At 44.1% G+C, this 20115-nt stretch overlaps 1 protein-coding gene across 1 annotated transcript in view; it reads left to right on the forward strand.

The window, feature by feature from the left end:
• LOC695935 (protocadherin Fat 3) overlaps positions 1–20115 on the forward strand; it is a 97470-nt gene that overhangs the window by 34673 nt on the left and 42682 nt on the right. Inside the window, exons 5-10 of the mRNA XM_015115462.3 lie at positions 2912–3301; positions 6160–6374; positions 7855–7992; positions 8943–9086; positions 11852–12049; positions 15204–16002. Coding sequence (XP_014970948.3) covers positions 2912–3301; positions 6160–6374; positions 7855–7992; positions 8943–9086; positions 11852–12049; positions 15204–16002 — 1884 coding nt within the window. The remainder of the gene's footprint in view (positions 1–2911; positions 3302–6159; positions 6375–7854; positions 7993–8942; positions 9087–11851; positions 12050–15203; positions 16003–20115) is intronic.

A 20115-nucleotide genomic window follows, 5' to 3' on the forward strand; every position in this document is an offset into this window, starting at 1 on the left:
CAGAATCTGCCCGGAGGGGAGCCATGGTCTTTGTGTGGCTGATTAATGTCAGTCCTGTAAACGCAGCACTCCAACAACAGGGCTAGTCAGCTGACCAGGAAGCTTGGAGAACAAGAATCTCCTGCCTAGGGGATCAGAGCCCAGCTGAGTGCCTCTAAACAGGGCTGAAGAGAAAGCTGCAGGCCGGGAACAGAAGTGATGGAATTAGATTTCAGCTATGTGTCTCAGTGAAGGAAACACAGGCAGCCATTAAAAGCACCTTCCCTTTTGGCCTTGCTGCTGCAAAGAGCAGCAGCGTGCAAATTCGCCCCTACCTCTCCTCACTCATCTGTTCACAGCACCATGGCCTTCAGAACAGTGTGTCAGAAATCACCTTCTTCCATAACTGATCTTCAGGCCTGAAGAGGAAAAATTTCCGAGCATAGATCTCCTGAAATCCCTAAGGAAATTGAGCCTAGGGAAAACAGGACTTTGCATGTTGTTCCTCATGCCTACCTAAAAATGCTGGTTGCACCAGGCAAGTCCTTGGTTAATGCATTAGTGAAATGGAATTTGTAGTTCCCAGCACATGCACTAATGAAAGTCCCTGCATGAATTTCCTGCCTGCTCTTCTTGTTGGCAAGAGCAGCGTACCATATGCTGGAGGTGGAAGTTAATTCTGTAGGGAATGTATGTGATTTGAAAACCTGTGTGGTGTATTTATGTCAATTGCTGATGTGTTTCCATAAATGCATTTTTGTGACTTTGAGAGGCATCCTGAGACCACTGAATCAGTCAAGGCAGCTTCCGGGGCACACAACCTATTCTGACACCCAGACAGGGCCATTGTTTTCCAGGTGCAAGCTCGATCACCTCTGCAACCCCTCTGTGTATTCCCCTAGGGATTCATGTTGAAGAATTCAATCTTGCAGTCACTCCAACAATAGCCAGAAAGCACCCCTAAATGGCTGCTCTGAAGCCTTATTTCAAGGAGGCAGCAAGAGAAGAGGAAAGCCTTCTTATTTTTAATCCCAGCATCAATAAAATCACAGGTTGATGTGTATACATCACAGGGCGGTTGTTTTGAAAAAGAAATAAATGATGAAACTTCGGAAAAAATGGACTCTCTGGAACGGAACCAAGAACAAGCTCTCAGTGTTGACCTTTTGGTTAAAGCCACATAATGCAATTTATGTCATCCCTCCAAATATATGATTTTATTGGTTTGCTGGGAACTTGGGCTTAAGAGAAATTGTACACTAGGAAAGTAAAACGTTTAGCTCTTATTATTGCCAAATGAGGTGTTACAATAAGAAAAAAGATGGCTAGGCCCTCCCCTCTAAGAGCTTATATTCTAAGGTTCCATGATTCTCAAAAGACATTTTCAGATGGTTGTCATAACTAAAGACCTCTGACTAATGTCTGTCTTCATTAACAGTATTTAGGATCAGAATGGTGCTTTTTCAGCCGACAAGGCTGTTACAATTTACTTCTTATAAATCCTAACAACTAAAGTGAACTTGAGGTTTCTAAACCATTTCCAAGTGCTGAGATCCTCTAATGAAACCAGTTAAATCAATATTCAGAACTAGAAGTCAATCCAACTGTTATTCAATAATTAATTGGTAGTTAATAGACATTTCCTAGTTTATATGTTTTAGCTTTAGTACATAGTAATATAAAATGGCATTTTGGTAACTAAGTACATTTCTTGAAACCGTAGAGCAGGAGAGCACCCTTGGACTAGATCCTCTCCCTTCCTTGATGGAGTGCTCCAGGCTCACTGGCCCTTGGATTTCTTTCTTCCCTCTATAATCCCTTGTGACCTCATTCGTTTCTCATGGCTTTGCGTGACATCTGTACACCAAAGACACTCAAATTTATAGCTCCATCTTGGCCCTCTCCTCTGAACTGCAGCCTCTTCTATCTGACTTTCTGCTTGACATCTGCACTTGAATATCAACTGCACATCTCACACTTAATCTGTCCAGAATAGGGCTTCTGGTCTTTCATTTAAAACCTAGTCTTTCTGCAGCCCTCCCCACCTCAGCTAATGACAGCCTCCTCTTTCCAGTTGCTCAGGCCAAAACCTAAGGGTCATTCTAGAAGCCTCTGTTTCTCTCACATCCTATATCCTGCCAGCTCCACAATCAGAAAACACTCTCGCCACCTCCAAGTTCAGAACACATCCAGGAACCCTTCATTTCTCACCAGCTGGGTGCTTAGAATAGATGTGGAACCTGACCCCTACTCACCACTTCCGACACCATCTGCCTTGTTCAGGCCACCAAGATTGCATGCTTCTGTTGCTGTAGGAGGCTGCTGACTGGTCTCCCACCTTCCTCTCTGGCTGCCCTTCCATCTGTTCAGGAGCAAAAGCCAGAGGGATCCTGTTAAAATTTACATCACGTCTCATGACTCCCATCTCACAGCTCACCAGTGGCTTCCCCTCACCACCACTACAGCCCCACTGTAATGTAAAATCTCCTCAAGAAATGTTGGACTTGCCCATTGCTAGACTCGCAAGCCCCCTAGAAAGTGCCTGGTAGATTCTAAATAAATCTGTGTTGAAGTAATTAATTAATTCATCGGTTTGGGTTGGTTTCTATTTCTCTTTCTGTGCCACATCTTTACCACTGCATCTATTAGCCTCTGAGAGTTTTTCTTAAAGATCTGTGGGGGGCAAGTTGTATATTGAGAATATCCAACTATTTCTGATATTTGTTGCCGATATTTTCCCAGGTTCTTTGCCTTTTAATTTCATTTTTTCCCACGAACTGAAATTTACATTTTTGTAGAGCCACAGCTGTCTGTTTCTGTAATAACTATTTTTCTTGTTGTGGGCCTTAAAAAGTCTGCAAAGCTGTAACATTCTAACGCAGATCATCTGGCCTTGCTCTTGCCCACTCATGTTCCTGTGTCTCTCCCACAGGCATCAACAGGAAGGTCGTGTACTCCCTGGCAGACTCAGCTGGTGGGGTCTTCTCCATTGACAGCTCATCCGGCATCATCATCCTGGAGCAGCCACTGGACCGCGAGCAGCAGTCTTCATACAACATCAGCGTGCGGGCCACTGACCAGAGTCCTGGACAGTCCCTGTCCTCTCTCACTACTGTCACCATCACCGTCCTGGACATTAACGACAACCCCCCAGTGTTTGAGAGGAGGGACTACCTGGTGACGGTGCCCGAGGACACCTCCCCTGGCACCCAGGTTCTTGCTGTTTTTGCTACCAGCAAAGATATTGGCACAAATGCTGAGATCACTTATCTCATCCGGTCTGGGAACGAACAAGGGAAATTTAAGATCAACCCCAAGACAGGTGGGTAAATAGCACCGTACTTAGAATGCAGAGCTTCAGCTCGGCATGGTGGCTCACACCTGTAAACCCAGCACTTTGGGAGGCCGAGGCAGGAAGATCGAGTGAGTCCAGGAGTTCAGGACTAGCCTGGACAACAGAGTGAGACCCTGTCTCTACAAAAATTTAGAAAAATATATTAGCCAAGCATGGTTGCATGCACCTGTGGTCCCTGCTACTTGGGACGCTGAGGTGGGAGAATTACTTGAGCCCTGGAGCCAGAGGCTCTAGTGAGCCACATTCCTGCCATTTCACTGCAGCCTGGGCAACAGAGTAAGACCGTGTCCAACACAAAAAAAAAAAAAAAAAAAAAAAAAAAAGAATGCAGGACTTCACTATATCCTGCTTCTCCTCCACTCTGCCAGCCCTTCTTGGCGGACTATTTTTCCTCCTCCTACCTCCTTCACAGAGGAAACAAATCTGGTAGCAGGGCCCACATGCAGACCACAGAGTGCCCTCCAGCTTTTAAGGATGGCTCCCGCTAAATTTTAAGCTCCTTGCTGTGGGCTTACTTAGCAAATATCTTACCCCCAGGTTGGCTCCAGAATTTCTAGATGGGAGGGCTCAGGGTCAGCAATATGGTTTCTCAATGGGGAGAGGAAATACTATTTGTATTCCAAGAACAAGAGTTTGTTTGATTTTCTCTCTTTTCTGTTTGATGTTGGGTGTTTTGACTTCAGTCATATGTGCACATGTTGGAAAATGTTCGTGGGGATGAGCCTCCATGTGCAACTGTCCACACTTGGACTGCCACTCTTTCATGACCTGCATAGGCAGATGCTGATAAGTGATCTGCATGGTGATATGCAGCCTTCTCAACCCAGCACCCCAAATAGACTCATCGGTGAGCTGGAACTGGTGCTTTGTTTGAACCCAGTTCACAATTCCTGATCAGAAAACTCATTTCTCACCAGATCCTTTTCCAGCTCTGGGGGAACGTGTAGCATCACCTAGGGAATAAAAAGGTGCTTTGAAATAAAGGGAAAGAATAAGAGAGAACCCTGGGGCTTTCTCTTCACCAGCGAGTTAATAAGTATTAGAGGTGCTTCAGGCAAATAAAGGTCGTAATTCTAGAAAACAAGCTTGGATATTCTTTGAAGACTAAACATACTCATCCTTGTGTTTTCATAGAGTGTATGGATTTCTATCCCAAAGCTCTTTGGTGGATATTCTCACTATTTCCCAATTCCCCTATGAATAGTCAAGGCAGTTCCCATTTTGCAGATAACAAAGATGAGTTTCTCACCTTCCAGCCTTTGGACATAGTTCCCTTGTCACTCAAGGAGTATGCACCTGTTGAACAATGTGGCAAAGGAGGTCCATTTTCCTTTGGATAATCCAGTAAATATGAGCAAGAAACCATTATAATTAGCAGTGTTTATTTAACATGGCAAATACTCCAGGCTCTTATTAAGTAAAACCAGAACTTTAAAGACGTTGAATAATTACCACAATGTCCACTGTTAATAAGTGGTTTATCCAACGTTTGAACTAAGATCTTTCTGACTCTGGAATGCATATTCTAATATAATATAATATAACACTGCTATACTATAGGGATACCATAAATGTAAGAAATGCAGTCTTGGCCCTTAAGTATTGGAAGGTGAAAATATTGATGGAAGAATTGCATCACAGTCTCTCCTGGCAGTAACTGTTTACTAAAGTCATTATCTCAAATAAAATGTATGAGGGTTTCCCTCATTTAAATATGTGTTGGCCCTAGCCTGTCTAGTTATGGCCATTGTGTATAAACACCATGGGGAAATGGCTAAGTACTATTTAAATTTAGCACTGGTTAGCAAGACTGGGATGCAAAATAAGCACTAGGGGTGGTAAGTGCTAAGAAAACTTAATTATGGAGAGAAAGAGGCTCTTGTTACAGGTATGATTTCTGTGTTTTGACTTAGGTAGAAAGAGCCTATTGGCAGTCTTAGCAACTAGAGAAGTTGCCTGTCTGGAAATGTGAATGGTCATGACCTTCTCACCGGTCCTCATGATTGTTCACTAGGTGGGAGGAAAGTAAATGCCCTTGAGAAGTGTTCTGCAGGCAATACAATGACTGAAGACTGCAGGATTGGGTTACCTCCCCAGAAAGGGCTAGGATGGGAGAGATATAGCACCAACACCCAGCTAGGTGCTTTCACGTGTTCTACTTATTTAAGCAATTCTGTGACATGGACATTATCATCTCTGTTCTGTAGTTGCGGGCACTAAACTCAATATGTGCCTGCTGAGCTGTCTGATTTCCAAGTAGTTCCTTTTCCATTATGTCACTATACCTTGAGATTTCTGAGATCTTTGCCCTCTTTGTGCCATAATTGTTTTAGATAAGTGCGTTTTAACTTGGCAAGGCAACTTTGTGGTTAATCCCATTCAGTGAAGTCTGCAAGTATTTACTTGCTGACAAGAATGGGGTCATACCATCACATCCCCACATCTCAGCTCATTCTTTGTCTTCTTCTGTCCACCTGAGGCATCAGAAGACACCTATCAGGGATGCTTGTTTTTGTTCCTACTCGTTAGTTGTGTGAGAGTGAAGATGCCAAAGATTTTCAACTGCCTCAGAGATGTTCATAAATGGTTACAGAAACATGTAAAGACTTTTCATTTCTTCAGGGTTATGTTTGATGGCTAGCTATGCTCTCACTGACAGCATTAATCAGACTTCTGTAATACTTTCAGTAAGGCATTAAATAAACAAATTCCTGAATGTTTAAATTCTTGGCTGGAGAGGATGTTAGAAATATTACCATGATTATAGAATTGCTGACCAGTGTTTTTTCCTAATCAAATATAAAGCTCCCCATTTTTCTTCAAAGGGGGTATTTCTGTCTCTGAAGTCCTGGACTATGAATTATGCAAAAGGTTTTACCTGGTAGTGGAAGCCAAAGATGGTGGCACCCCAGCTCTCAGCGCTGTGGCCACTGTCAACATCAACCTCACGGATGTTAATGACAACCCTCCCAAGTTCAGCCAAGACGTCTACAGTACGGTTATCAGTGAAGACGCCTTGGTGGGAGACTCTGTCATTTTGGTAGGTACCTGAGGTTGGGGATGGTTCTAGATGTCTGGGACTAGTCACCCACAATAAAGTGAAGAAGAAAGCAAAGTCTGTCTTGGATTTTCTTCACACGTCCCCCTTTCAGTGTCCATTTGTCCCCAAGAATGGGAGCCATCTTTCTATGGCTCCTTCTGTAATTTGTATATTAGGAAGAGTCTGATAGATTAATTTATATCAAGGTGTGATTGATAATCACTTATTTCCCAGGAGCATATCTTTTTTGAGAAAACAACACAGACCATGGGATGAATTTTTAATGATGGCCCCCTACTTAGATGTGAACATAGATGACAGGTTATTAGGTGGCTAGGTGGAATACATTCTTTTTTTCTTTTTTTTTTTGAGATCTGTTGCACAGCATGATGAATATAGTTAATAGTGGTATATTGTACATTTCAAAATGGCTAAGAGTAAGTTTCAAATGTTCTCACCACAGAAAATGCTAGGTATTTGAGATACTTGATATGTTAATTAGCTTGATTTAATTATTCCACGTTGTGTTCGTAAATCATAATATCACTTTGTACCCCGTAAATATATGCAACTATGATTTGTCAATTTACAATTTAAAATTATTAGATTGCTGAGGACAAAATAAAATCCTTGTCCTCCTTTCCCCCTACACACACAGACACACAGAGTTGGGCAGCTACAATTTGGAGCAAACCTAAGATTGATTGGCCACTCTTAAAGGAGACTTTTCCGGAAGGAACTTTTTCTAACAGTAAGAACAAGCCATGTATCCTGAGAACACAGATTCTCTTAGACCGCAAATTACATTTTGGAACAATGAGTCCCCTTCTCACCATCCTTCCCCATCCCTTGGCTGGCAGATCCCTTCCATCCAAGTCATCTCGTTGCAGGATGAGGCTGGAGCAGCTCTCTGCTGGAGGACAGTGCATTTCTTATACATCAGAAGTGCACTCCTCAGGCCCGCTCTGCTTCCTGGAAAGTATACGAATATTTCCATACATACAAATTTCAACATCATCAACCTGGAACAATAGACAGAGGGGCTGTATATTTGCTGTGGGGGAAGGGGAACTTTCTTGGCTTCCTTAACATGGAAATGCGTAGGCCTAGAGAATCCCTGACTCAATGGCAGAGACCATAGCTTGCAGGATTGGGAAGAAATCAAAGCATTCCTGTCCATTAGCTTTGGGGTCTAACCATACTGTCTCAAACCCTGAGGAAAATCAGGCCTAACAGGCATCAGGCTGTGGGCAGGTAAAAAATTAACATAGAAATAAAATGGCAGCTGTGGGCCTGGTGCCACCCTCCTTCAGCTGATCAATCATCTCTTCTGCTGGGGGCGTGGTCACTAACATTAGAGAGCAGAACTCCCGAGAAAACTGTCACAGCTGCACCCATTTAAACAGATCTGGGACCCTAAGAATCAACCTTTGCTCTCTTATGTCATGACTTTTCTTTGTTTTGCTTGTTTTCCATGAAGCTAATAGCAGAAGATGTAGATAGCCAGCCCAATGGACAGATTCATTTCTCCATTGTGAATGGAGATCGGGACAATGAATTTACTGTGGATCCTGTCTTGGGACTTGTGAAAGTTAAGAAGAAATTGGACCGGGAACGGGTAAGCTAACTTAAGACAGTGTCCTTCCCATCCACATCCACCGCTTTCCTAGAATCAGGGGCACAAGCTCCAGGGGTATAAATAGGAAGGAAGGTTCTCCATTCTAAGTAATGAGAGTAAATAAGGATGGGCTAAAATGCAGCATGAAATATTAGGGTTAGACCATTGATAGAATTTTCTTCCTATAACAGATGCTGGTTATGGAGGTTTTAAAGAAAAGATAAATATGTATCTTTTTAGGTGGTTTGAATTTTAGCCCTTCCTAGAGCAAAATACTTTCAGGGTATTGGGACCCTGTGGTCCTGACTTTACGAGCAACTTTAGCCCTCAGTGAGCAGATACAAAAAGATCACCTGAAGGCATCTAGGTCAGAAAAAATCGTCCAAAAAATTTCTCTGTCCAAGGTTAAGTGAAGTTTCTAAACATTGTCTTTCTTCACCAAAAACATGCATCTTCAAAGGGAAATTAAATATGGAAAAGGATGACATGATATTGATGCTGAAAAGCAGATAGACTCTACTGGGTGATATATGCCCATAACCCCAGAAATATTAACATTGACAAATAAGACAGATCAGCGATGACAACTGTTGCATTGAGCAAAGGCCCAGAGCCTGGGTCCTAACCAGGGTGGTTTTGTCCCCCAGGGACATTTGGCAATGTTTGGAGACATTTTTGGCTGTCATAACTGGGCAGGGGGTGATACTGCCTCCTACTTGGCAGAGGTCAGGTTGCTGCTAAACATCCTAAAACACATAGGTCAGCCCCCAACAACAAAGAATTATCCAGACCCAAATGTCAGTGGTGCCAAGAATCACCTGGTCTAGAAAATCAAACTAAAGATGGTTGATCTTTGACAAAGCACAGCCTGAAGATCCAGTTCCTCTGTGTGTGCACAGAAGGAAGGAAGTACTATACCTCTTTACTGTCACCTCTTTGTACCTTGGCAGGTGTCTGGATACTCTCTGCTTGTCCAGGCAGTAGACAGTGGCATTCCTCCAATGTCATCAACTGCAACTCTCAACATTGATATTTCCGATGTGAATGACAACAGCCCAGTGTTTACACCTGCCAACTATACTGCTGTGATTCAGGTGAGCAAATCTTGCCTGCCAAGCACTTGTCCCTTTGCATTCAGCTTTCTTCCTCTGCTGTGGCTTACTCATTGTGGTTTATTGCTACTATTACTTAATGTCATCTCATCCCTTCATAGGGCAGGTATGAAAAGAACCTAGTTCTTCTACCACAGCTGATTAATAAATGTGAGTAAGAGCTATCGAGGGGTGGATTTTTTTCAAGTGTCAGGCACTTTATGCACACTGTCTCTCCCCACAACAACACTGTGAAGAGGAATGGTGGATTGGCCCCCACTTTATAATTGAAAGAGCTAAGGATCTGTAAGGTTAAGTAATTCACCCAAGATCATGCAGCTGGTAAGTGGCAGAGTCAGGATTTGAATTTGGGACTATCTTCTGCAAAAGAATTCTCTTTCCCCAGTGGCAGGCTGCCTTTAAGCAACTTTATGCTATTCTGGCAGATGACAGAGATTGATACACATTGTCTCATCAGTCAAAGACAGATTGGGCATCAGGATAGAGCTGGTAGTCATTAAAATTAATTTTCCATAACCAATTTGTTTAACACTTTAAATCCACCTGCTCTTTAAAATCAGACTGCAGGATAGAGTAACTTACTGCTGATATTCTGCTGTAAGAGAGAGTGGCTCTTCTTCCCATCTATTTTTTATTCCACGAGCACAGTACTAGGTACTGAGCGTCCACTACTTCCCAGTATTTCCAGGAGCTGAAAGCACAACTTTAGGAGGATCAGGAAATCCAGCCCAGGAAAACTGTCAGTGTAGAGAACTTAGAGGAGACAGAGTAATGTGCATGTCTTGGAGGGCCACAGGTATTCTAGAGAATCAGTTCTTGCCTGATCCAGTTTGGCCTCAGAATCACTCCCAAGGAGTCCCAGGACTTTCTGGGTGGAAGGTGAAATGTGAGTGGGCCAGGTCTTGAGGGTCCCCTTTGGAATAACATTCAAGAATTTGAGCCTGACCAGCCATAGCTGGCCTCCTCAGACCCCAGGGCCACTGAGCTGTCCAGCAATCAGACTGGAAGGCAGCCTCGAAGGAAGCAGCTGTCTGCTGGTTCCCACCCCTTTGTCAGCGAAATCTGATTCTTTCCCTATGGTTTTCTCCTCCTCTCTGATGCTTTTTCCAGCAGCTCTGCATTCTTACCACACTCCTGCTTCCCCAGAGCTTTGCCCAGAGTCCATACCTTCCTCCATTTCTCTTTCTCTCAGCTCACTCTTCTCCATGACTATTGCTCACAAGGATGCTCTCTGCCCTCATGGCCTCTGTTTGCTAACCCCAAAACAAAGTGGGTTTCTCCTACTCAATATTCAGTTTTATGACACGCATCGATCAGCTTGACAGACTGTTTTCAAATGCGCAACAGGAGGTCAACAGTGAAAGCACGGAGAGGCTCAGCCCATGAGCGATGATGGGGCCCCTATCCGCAGGGCAGGCATGTCTGTGTTACCTTACACCCTTCTTCTCAGATGGTGACCCTGAGGGCCACACCGTCTCTCTCCCTGTCTTCTATGCAGGAAGCGGCCTTTAGAGAGTAAGCAAACAAATCAGTCAGCCTTGTGTTTTGTGTGCTGCTGAATATGTTGTCAGCGTGAAATAGTAAGTATATGTGGGGCTATGGTGGTCCCACGACTGATTCCAGAGGGAGACAGTGTCTAGTTTTTGATGACCAACAGGACACTTGTGAAAAGGAGCAAAATAAGAGGTCTCTACAGTCCTTTTCTCTTTCTTCTTCAAAAAATATGCCTCCGTTTTCCTAAGCCAGAATGACTTTCTTATTCCCACACATGGTTTTCATAAGACTAATTCAGCACATAAAACTTGACTGGGTCTGCCCTCCAAACTGTAGTGTATCATCGTCTCCATCTCTGCAACCCAAACTCGTTTAATCCTTCCATCGATGGCGTCATGAGGCCTGAGCTGATACAACTGATTTCAGGCCCAAGCTGTGGTATTGCTGAAGCCTCAACAGAGTAGGGGAAAGGACAGCAAAGACTGAGCTACAGAGGATTTAATTTGGCATTTTCAACGTGAGGATAATCTTTGACCCAAGAAGGAGCTTTGCATTCCCATTTGGGGAAAAAAACAGAGAAGTTCTGCAAAATAATGCTTACGTAATAGAATCAGGACTTCCAAGAATTCTGATGAAATTAAGGATTCCCTTTCTGTTCATTGTCAAATTAAGGAATGTTTTACCCTAATTCCCTTCCCTAAAGGAATGTGGCAAAACCGTGTTCTGGAGAATGAGGCAAGGTATAAAGCCCCATTTTCTACTGGGAATATGCCTTTGTATATTGACTAGAAAGCTGCCAGGATGTCCCACCAGAAAATCCAATGCCGTGACATGGTGTGTTGGGCCTCAGCATAGTTGCGTTGTGACATGTGTGTGTGAGGAAGTGCCTCCCCATCCCAGTGGAGCTCTTCAGGTCAGCTTGGGCATTGCCAGCTCACCCAGGACAAGGTGTGCCCAGCACCATGCTCAGAACCTGTAAACCCATGCAGCTCCAAGTCCTTGTGTTCACACTGGTAAAGGATTGTCCCATAGGTGGTTGTGGGAAGCAGCCAAAGATAAAAAACATGACAGTTACAGACACCAACATGTTTTCAGAAGACGAGATAATATCACAGAGAATCCCTTCTGCTGAAAGCCCTGTTTTCTAGCTCAGCACTCTCAGCCTGTAATGATGGATTTTTGTTTTTGTTTTTAATCAATGCGAAGAGAAGGGTAATTTTATCTTCCTTTTTACTATATACTCTTTTATGCAGGAAAATAAGCCAGTGGGCACCAGCATCTTGCAGCTGGTGGTGACAGACAGAGACTCCTTTCACAATGGGCCTCCCTTTTCATTCTCTATTTTGTCGGGAAATGAAGAGGAAGAGTTTGTGTTGGACTCCCATGGGATCTTGCGGTCGGCTGTGGTCTTCCAGCACACAGAGTCTCCGGAATACGTGTTGTGTGTCCAGGTATGGCATCGCGCCCTGTCTCCATCGTGCTGTCTTTCTTTCTCATGCTTGTTTCTGTCCACTTTGGTGGATTTTTTCTTTGCTGAGTAAGTCAACATAATTCATTACTATGCAGGAGTGTTCCCCTTTTAATCTCAAATTCAATTTCACACCAATAAAAGCTGCCTGTGTGTGTGAAATTGAACAGGAAGGAAGGGAAGCATCATTGTTCAGGAAGGACATTCCTGTAGAGTATGCCCAACAGATGGTCACTGGGCTTAAATCTGCATTCTAAAAACTCCTGCTGCTTTACACTATTACCCACCACATTACCCCACTTGGGGCAGCTACCAATCCCCGTCGTAAGGGGATTTAGCCGTGTCATGCCTCTGCTTGGTAGGCCTTCCCCAGTGAGGCAGGAGGGGACAAAGGACTCAGCTGGCAATGGCCTCCAGCATGTCAGTTCCTCATGGTCATTGGCCTGTGTGACATGAAATGGGACAAAGAGGCAAAGGTGGCAGGTATGCAGAGTATAGAAGAAGCAGGAAATGAGAGGGCCCCCAGAAGTTCCCATGTACGATTTCTGCAAATACCAAGATTTGGATCCCATCAGGGAAACTGAGTGGTTTTTTCTATCCACTGTTGCCTACAGAGGACAATCTAGGCTCATTATTATTGGTGAAAATAATAGCAATAGTAATTATTGGTATTGGTATAGCATTGACTTGTATACATTGTCTCTTTGGATAAATTACACCTTACTTTACTCCATGAAACCTTCTGAATTAAGGACTGCCAGCTCCAAGCACATCAATGAACTTTTAAATTGCCATCCGCTCCTCCAACAATATTGTGTAAATGATTTTATATCACAGGGTAGTACTCAAGGCAAGGAGAACTTTTCAGTGCCTTCTCACAGAAGCTAGCACAGTTTGCCTATCCTGTCCAGATACAAAGCAGATTTCACATCTTAGGTTTTAGAATCTTCATAAAAGGGTCTCTCTCTGAGTCCCTTGTATTAAACTACCACTGAGTCCTGCGTTTTCTTCCTTTTGTCAGTCATATTCCCATTGCCACTGCCTCACTGTATTCTGCACAGCCCCATCATCGTGCTACTGTGGCAGGAGCCTCCTGGGTGCTTCCTCTGGCTTTAGCTTCATTCTCTTCTGACCCAACCCTTCACTCCTCCCATATTAATCATTCTACTTAGATTATGTCATTCCCCTTAATCAGGGACCAGCAAACTACAGCTCTTGGGCCAAATCCTGCCCTCAGCCTGTTTTTAACAATGAAGTTTTACTGGCACACAGCCTCCTTCATTTAGATATGTGCTGTGACTGCTTCCTTGCATAGGACAGCCTGGCATGGTTGTGATAGAGGCTGTATAACCCACAAAGCTGAAAATATTTATTATCCAGTCCTTTTCAGAAAATGATTGCTGATCCCTGCCCTAAACTAAAACTATCTGTTGGTTTCCTAGTGTTTGAAAACTTAGGCCCTGCAGGCTGAATTCTGCCCCAGACTTTCAGATTTTGAATTTCAGGACCTTTTGACAGACACCACTCTCCAGTCCTTCTCTGGCCACAGGCCTATTGCTCTCTCACCTTATACCCAGCAGCTTCATGCCTTTCTTTCATCTTTCTGGCCTCTGACTTGTGAATGGGAAACCTCTGGTCTATAAAGTCTAAACTCCACTCTCCTTTGAAGCGCTCCACGGTTTGACTTCAAGTTCAATCTAATTTGCTAAAGTTATCTCCTCCTCCATGAATTTTACATTCCAGCGTGTCTTGTTCACATCATCCATCAAATAAAGTATGTGATGATGGCAATAATAAAAATAACAACAGATGGACACAGTGGCTCACACCTGTAATCCCAGTACTTTGGTAGGCCAAGGCAGGAGGATTGCTTGTGCTCAAGAGTTCAAGACAGCCTTGGCAACATAGTGAGAACTCATCTCTACAAAAACAAAAACAAAAAATAAAGTAGCCTGGTGTGGTGGTGCACATCTATATTCCCAGCTACTCAGGAGGCTGAGGTGGGAGGATCACTTGAGCTCAGGAGGTTGAGGCTACAGTGAGCTGTGATTGCACCACCACTGCACTCCAGCCTGGGTGACAGAGCAAGACCCTGCCTCTAAGTAAACAAAACAAATAAACAAATAAAAATAACAATGACATGAACCATCATGTACTAAGTGTATCTATGGATGAGACCTGGGTTTAGTGCTTTGCAACAACTCTGTCTTTGAATCCCCACAACAGAAGGACCCTGTGAAGTGAGGCTACTATTTTACTCATATTAAAAATACAAAAACTGAGGCTTAGAGAAGTTAAGTAACATACTCCAAGCAGGATATGTAGTGGGTGACAGAGACAAGATTCAAACTCAGGTCTGCGTGATGCCCAGGCACCGGCTTTTTCACTGCCTTCCACACACAAGGACACATCTCTCCCCAGATCCCACTTGGTCTGCAGGGTTCACATTTTCAGATACCTGCTCCATAAACCCACCTCATGGGAATCTGCCCTTCTGAAGCCCTGCCCTTCTGAATACTTCCGCCTTGCATGCCATCGGTGTTCAGTAAAGACCTGTTGCCAGAGTGGATGTTCTGTTAATTATTATACATGGAAGGAAAAGAAAAAGCGTTTTTATCAAGCTACCTAGCTTTTCTTTTCATTGTGTTACATTTTATTTGAAGCCTTACCGTGATATAATTCCCACTTAAATTATGTCATTTCTTACATATGCAGAAAGGTGCTATCTGGGTTCAGTCAAAAGGAAATAATCCAACAAAAAACAGAAATTTCTCCTCCAAGTGGAAAGACCACTTTATGAGGTTTCCCCTGTGGTTGCTGCATAAAATTAAAACAAGGTCAGCCCGTTGCAGGCTTATTGACTCTTGTAGCCCCTCTGTCCTCCTTCTCTATTCACCCCAGCCGGCTTTATTGTGTTGATACATTTTATTGTCCATAGCACAGTGTACATATGGGGATGAAAGGTGATAAATCACTCCTCTTACTTAAACACGTCCTCAGCATTTTTCAGAATAGTGGCAAGGGATGAAGGAAGAAGCAAATGTAAAGGTACAGACGTCTTCTATCTGTGGGTTTTTAAAAACTTGCTATGGTTAGTTTTCTTCGTTCGTTGCCTTTTCACCTCTTGGTTGTTTTAGGCAAAGGATTCAGGCAAACCCCAGCAAGTTTCTCACACCTACATTCGCGTGCGAGTCATCGAGGAAAGCACCCACAAGCCCACAGCCATTCCCCTGGAAATTTTCATTGTCACCATGGAGGATGACTTTCCTGGTGGGGTCATTGGGAAGATTCATGCCACAGATCAAGACATGTATGACGTGCTCACGTTTGCCCTGAAATCGGAGCAGAAAAGCTTGTTTAAAGTGAATAGTCATGATGGGAAAATCATCGCCCTGGGAGGCCTGGACAGCGGCAAGTATGTCCTGAATGTGTCTGTGAGTGATGGTCGCTTCCAGGTGCCCATTGATGTGGTCGTGCATGTGGAACAGCTGGTGCATGAGATGCTGCAGAACACTGTCACCATCCGCTTTGAGAATGTGTCCCCTGAGGACTTTGTGGGGCTGCACATGCATGGGTTCCGGCGCACCCTGCGGAATGCGGTCCTCACCCAGAAGCAGGACAGCTTGCACATCATCAGCATCCAGCCCGTGGCAGGCACCAACCAGCTGGACATGCTGTTTGCGGTGGAGATGCACAGCAGTGAGTTCTACAAGCCAGCCTACCTGATCCAGAAGCTGTCCAATGCCAGAAGACACCTGGAGAATATCATGCGCATCTCAGCCATCCTGGAGAAGAACTGCTCAGGGCTGGACTGTCAGGAACAGCATTGTGAGCAAGGCTTGTCACTGGATTCCCACGCGCTTATGACCTACAGCACGGCTCGCATCAGCTTTGTGTGTCCGCGTTTCTACAGGAACGTGCGCTGCACCTGCAATGGTGAGTGCAGTTTTGAATGTTCCCTCCCAACTCCTGAGACTGTAGGAGTAGACTGAGTTATCATTCCAGCATGCCTGCGTTCAGTCATTCGTTCAACTAAATATTAAATGATCACTTACTGTGTGCCCAAAAACTGTAATAGATGCTGGGGCTGCAGGAGGTACAGTCCCATGTAGCTGTGGCTCAGTGAGCAGCACAGACAGACAAACAGGTGAGCCTATTTGATACATATTGTCAAGAAATGTACAAAGTCCTATGGAGGACCCAGCCGATGGGGGGATTTCCCAAAGGGAGTATCCTCTAGGTAGAGATAAGGGTCCAGTAGGAATTAGGGTAGGGGAGGGAGAGCCTTCTAGGCGAGGGGCAGCTTGCATGAAGAAGGCTTAGAGGCATAAGAGGAACCTACACTGGGGATGGAAAGAGCTTTCCTCTGGTTGCAATAAGCAGGGCTGGGATGTGAAATAAGGCTTGAGAGCAGGCCCAGACATCACACAAGGGCCATTAGCCAAGATGAAGAATTTAAAAATTATCCCAAGGCAGTGAGAGCCATTGGCTGATGAGAAGCGAAAAAGTGGCAGAATCCGATCTGTCTTTTACAGAGGGTGTGCTGGCTGCAGAGGGGAATGGATTAGAGGAGGCCAGGCCAGAGGCACGGAAACAAGTTAGGAAGCTGTTGCCAAGAGTAAGGGCAGTTCGATTTGCTTCAGTGAGAAACAGGGGCCAGATGTCCAGGAGCACAGTCAAGGGATGGATTCAGCCCTCAGAGTGGCAGGGAAGGAATGGTTTGTGTTGTTGATGTAACTGGTGTCACTGAACTTTGACCTTTACTGGTCAAAGGCCATAGTTGCACAGAGTCACATGCCCATAGTGATCAGTGAGAAGCACTGCCCTCTCTCTCTTTTCCTCTGTCTGACATGTGGAGCCATAAATTCACTGCACTCTTCTAAGGAAATTGCAGCGAGAGTTTTTCTAGCCAGTGTGAATTTGGTCCAAAGGGACCATGGCCAGAGGGAGGCCATTTGTAAAACATCCTTTAGGTAATTAGGGACAGGCAGGGCCCCTGGCCTCTTCCCTTGCAGAAGTTCTTGGTTGCAGTTTGGAGAATGATGTCATCGGGGGAGGCCCTAGGGGTCATAACTCCCTCTGAGAGACACTTTGACAGCCTCCAAGCAGCCCATCAGTGTGTCAGCTGCTCTCTCTGTGGTATCCAGTGAATTCTGTTTGTGGTTGCACCAGGTAGAAGCAGGGATGTCCAGATTTGTTTAATATGTAAATTAGCTGCAAAGTAACTCAAATGCATACTAGGTGAAATGCATTTCTGGCAGATGTCACCAACATGCAGAATTTATGAATGCCAGCTGTCTGGGCCTTACCTAGATTTCCTTTGTTGGCAAACTGATTTATACACCAAAGCTCTTCTAGGGTCTGTATGCGGTGATTCACACCAGGGTTCAAAAGGGGTTCAGAACAGGACAGGGAAGACCCTGAAGAAGAAACTATACCAGCTAACTGATCCTTGTACTCTGAGAACTCATTTGTTTCTGCAAAAAATCTGCGAAGGCAACAATGTCCTAGGCACTAAAGATTCAAAGTAAAAAAGATGCAGTTCCTGCCCTTAGGAGTTGACAATTGTAAAGTCAGCTCGCAAGCACCTACTTGCTATAACAGTGCTACAGAAAATGCTAGAGTATAGAAGGGACAGAATCTCTCCTGTGGCCAAAGGAAAGCTGTCTGTGGTATCTACACACAGAGATCACCAATGTGCTAGGTCTTCAGGGATGAGGTCATCGGGAAGAGACTGGGGTGGGGGCAGGGAGCAGACTTTGAATAATTCTTTAAAAGAAGGATTTGGAGGAGGGGTTTGCTCTCTATTTTACATAAGACGCTAATGTCCTAAATGCAATATGTTTCACGGTGATGTCTCTGCCTAGGACCCCTGTTCTCTAGTCTCCACAAACCTTTCTACTCCCAGTAAATTTAGAATGCCGGAAGGTTTTGTGAGTCAGGCCCCGGTCATCCCAAGAGGAGGCCTTCTGGGTTTGAAAAGCCAGCATTTGCTCGAGAAGAGCTTTGTGCAGAGTCAGGCCATGCTCTCAGCCTTTTCTCACCTTCAAGTCACTCTTAAAATTAAGCTATAAAATGAAATTCTACATTTTAGTGGTAAAGGAGCTCCAAAGTTCATCTAGCCCAGCCCTGTCTTCAGTAGGTGATATATGATCATCTTCATTTTATAGATGTGGTAGCTTTGTGCCTTGCCCGGGGCCATACAGCTGATAAGAGTAGCATACTGATTCAAGAAAGGGCCCTCTTGGGCCCCTACTTTATTATCTGCATCTTAAGAATAGGGACTCTTCCTTTTTAAATGTGAATCATAACCTCAGTGCTGTGTACTGTAGAAGAATACTCAAATACAGCCATGCGTGGTATAACAATGTTTCATCAACAAGGGACCATATATATGGTGGTAGTCCCAAACTGTGGTAATACCATATTATGCCTTTTCTATGTTTAGTTTTGTTTAGATATAAAAGTACTTACCATTGTGTTACGATTGCCTACAGTGTTCAGTACAGTAGCATGCTGTACAAGTCTGTAGCCTGGGAGCCATAGCCCATACCATATAGTCTGGGTGCGTAGTAGGCTGTGCTATCTCGGTTTGTGTAAGTGCACTCTGTGATATTTGCACAATGACAAAATAGCCCAGCGATGCATTTTGCAGAATATATCCCCATTATTAACCAACTCATGACCGTAATGCAATTTTCCTAGCAGACTGATTGCCAGCCTCACAGTACAATCCCAGTAAGGCAGAAGTTCTGTCAGACTCCTGTGTTCATGGGGCTTACTAAATGCCCATTGCTGAGCCCCACACTTAGATATGGACAGTTGGGGTGGAGCCTAGGATTCCACACATGTAGCCTGGGTGACTCTAATGTTGCTGGTCAGGAAACCAAACTTTGAGAAATCACACAGCAAGATAAAGAGGAAAGAGTTTCCTCCAGGTGCAGGAGCAGGCTCTTTATTTTAATAGCAATAGCTTTCTCACTTCTAGAAGTATCTTTCAAATAAAAATACAACCATGAGTTGTTAAGGTATGTATTAGGCATTTTTAGGCATTTTCTCATTTATTGGAAAGGAGAAATAATTGAATTCAATAAAGGTCCCTCCCCACAACACACACACGTGCGTGCACCCACAGGTGCATACACACACCCTCACACACAATTAGTATTGGCTGCTCTTCTGTTTACTCTAGGAGGTCGGCACATTCATTAGATGGACTTTCCCACCACTTGGTGGAATAATTAGCATGATAAGTAGAGGTAACTGTCCACTCTGGGCTGCGTAGTAATGTTTAGACAAATCTGGCCTCAATATTCTATCCTCCTCCCAACTTCCAGCTCATCTTTTTCTCATACAGAGTTTTTTTGGTCCAATTATCATCATTAGCATCTTGAACCAAAATGCTGAGTTATTCTAACAAAATGAAAGCAGACTTGAATTTTGGTGCCAAATAAGCTCATTAGACTCCAGCTACCAACAAACATCGTGTCTGAACAAACTTCAAGAGATACAAAGGTCTGATGTTGTGAGGTGGTTCCTGGTGAACTTCAGAGGTGCAATGAACATTGTCACTTCAGTAAGAAAGACTGACACCAACTTAAATGAATTGAGGATGATAGATGTCCTCGAGCCCATATAGGAGATGTGCAAGAGGAAAGGGTGTCACGGCAGCCTATGGGACCTTGCTGATTGTCCATTTTTGAAAAATTGCATTCAAAAATCTAATATATAAATATTTCAAAAAGGATGCACTTGTCCAGTAGAATGGACTGCCAGTGAGACCATCAGAGTTTACAACCAGTGTGTTGATGGGTGTGGTAGAAGAAGTGGATGCCTGATTTGTCAAGTCTTTATTAAGATATGGAATATAGAATGGAACCTAGTGCTCCAAATGAAATGGATGGAGTGTTTTTGCCATGGGCGAAGCCCTGTGCTATACAGAAATGAGTCAGACACCAGCCATGCCTTCAACCAGTGGGGGATGGCACTGTCATAGGGTTTTCTCAGAATATAAAGAGGAATCACTGGAGGTGGTGCTGCCTGAGCAAG

The sequence above is a fragment of the Macaca mulatta genome, chromosome 14, assembly GCF_049350105.2.
Source record: "Macaca mulatta isolate MMU2019108-1 chromosome 14, T2T-MMU8v2.0, whole genome shotgun sequence".
Lineage (NCBI taxonomy): Eukaryota > Metazoa > Chordata > Mammalia > Primates > Cercopithecidae > Macaca > Macaca mulatta.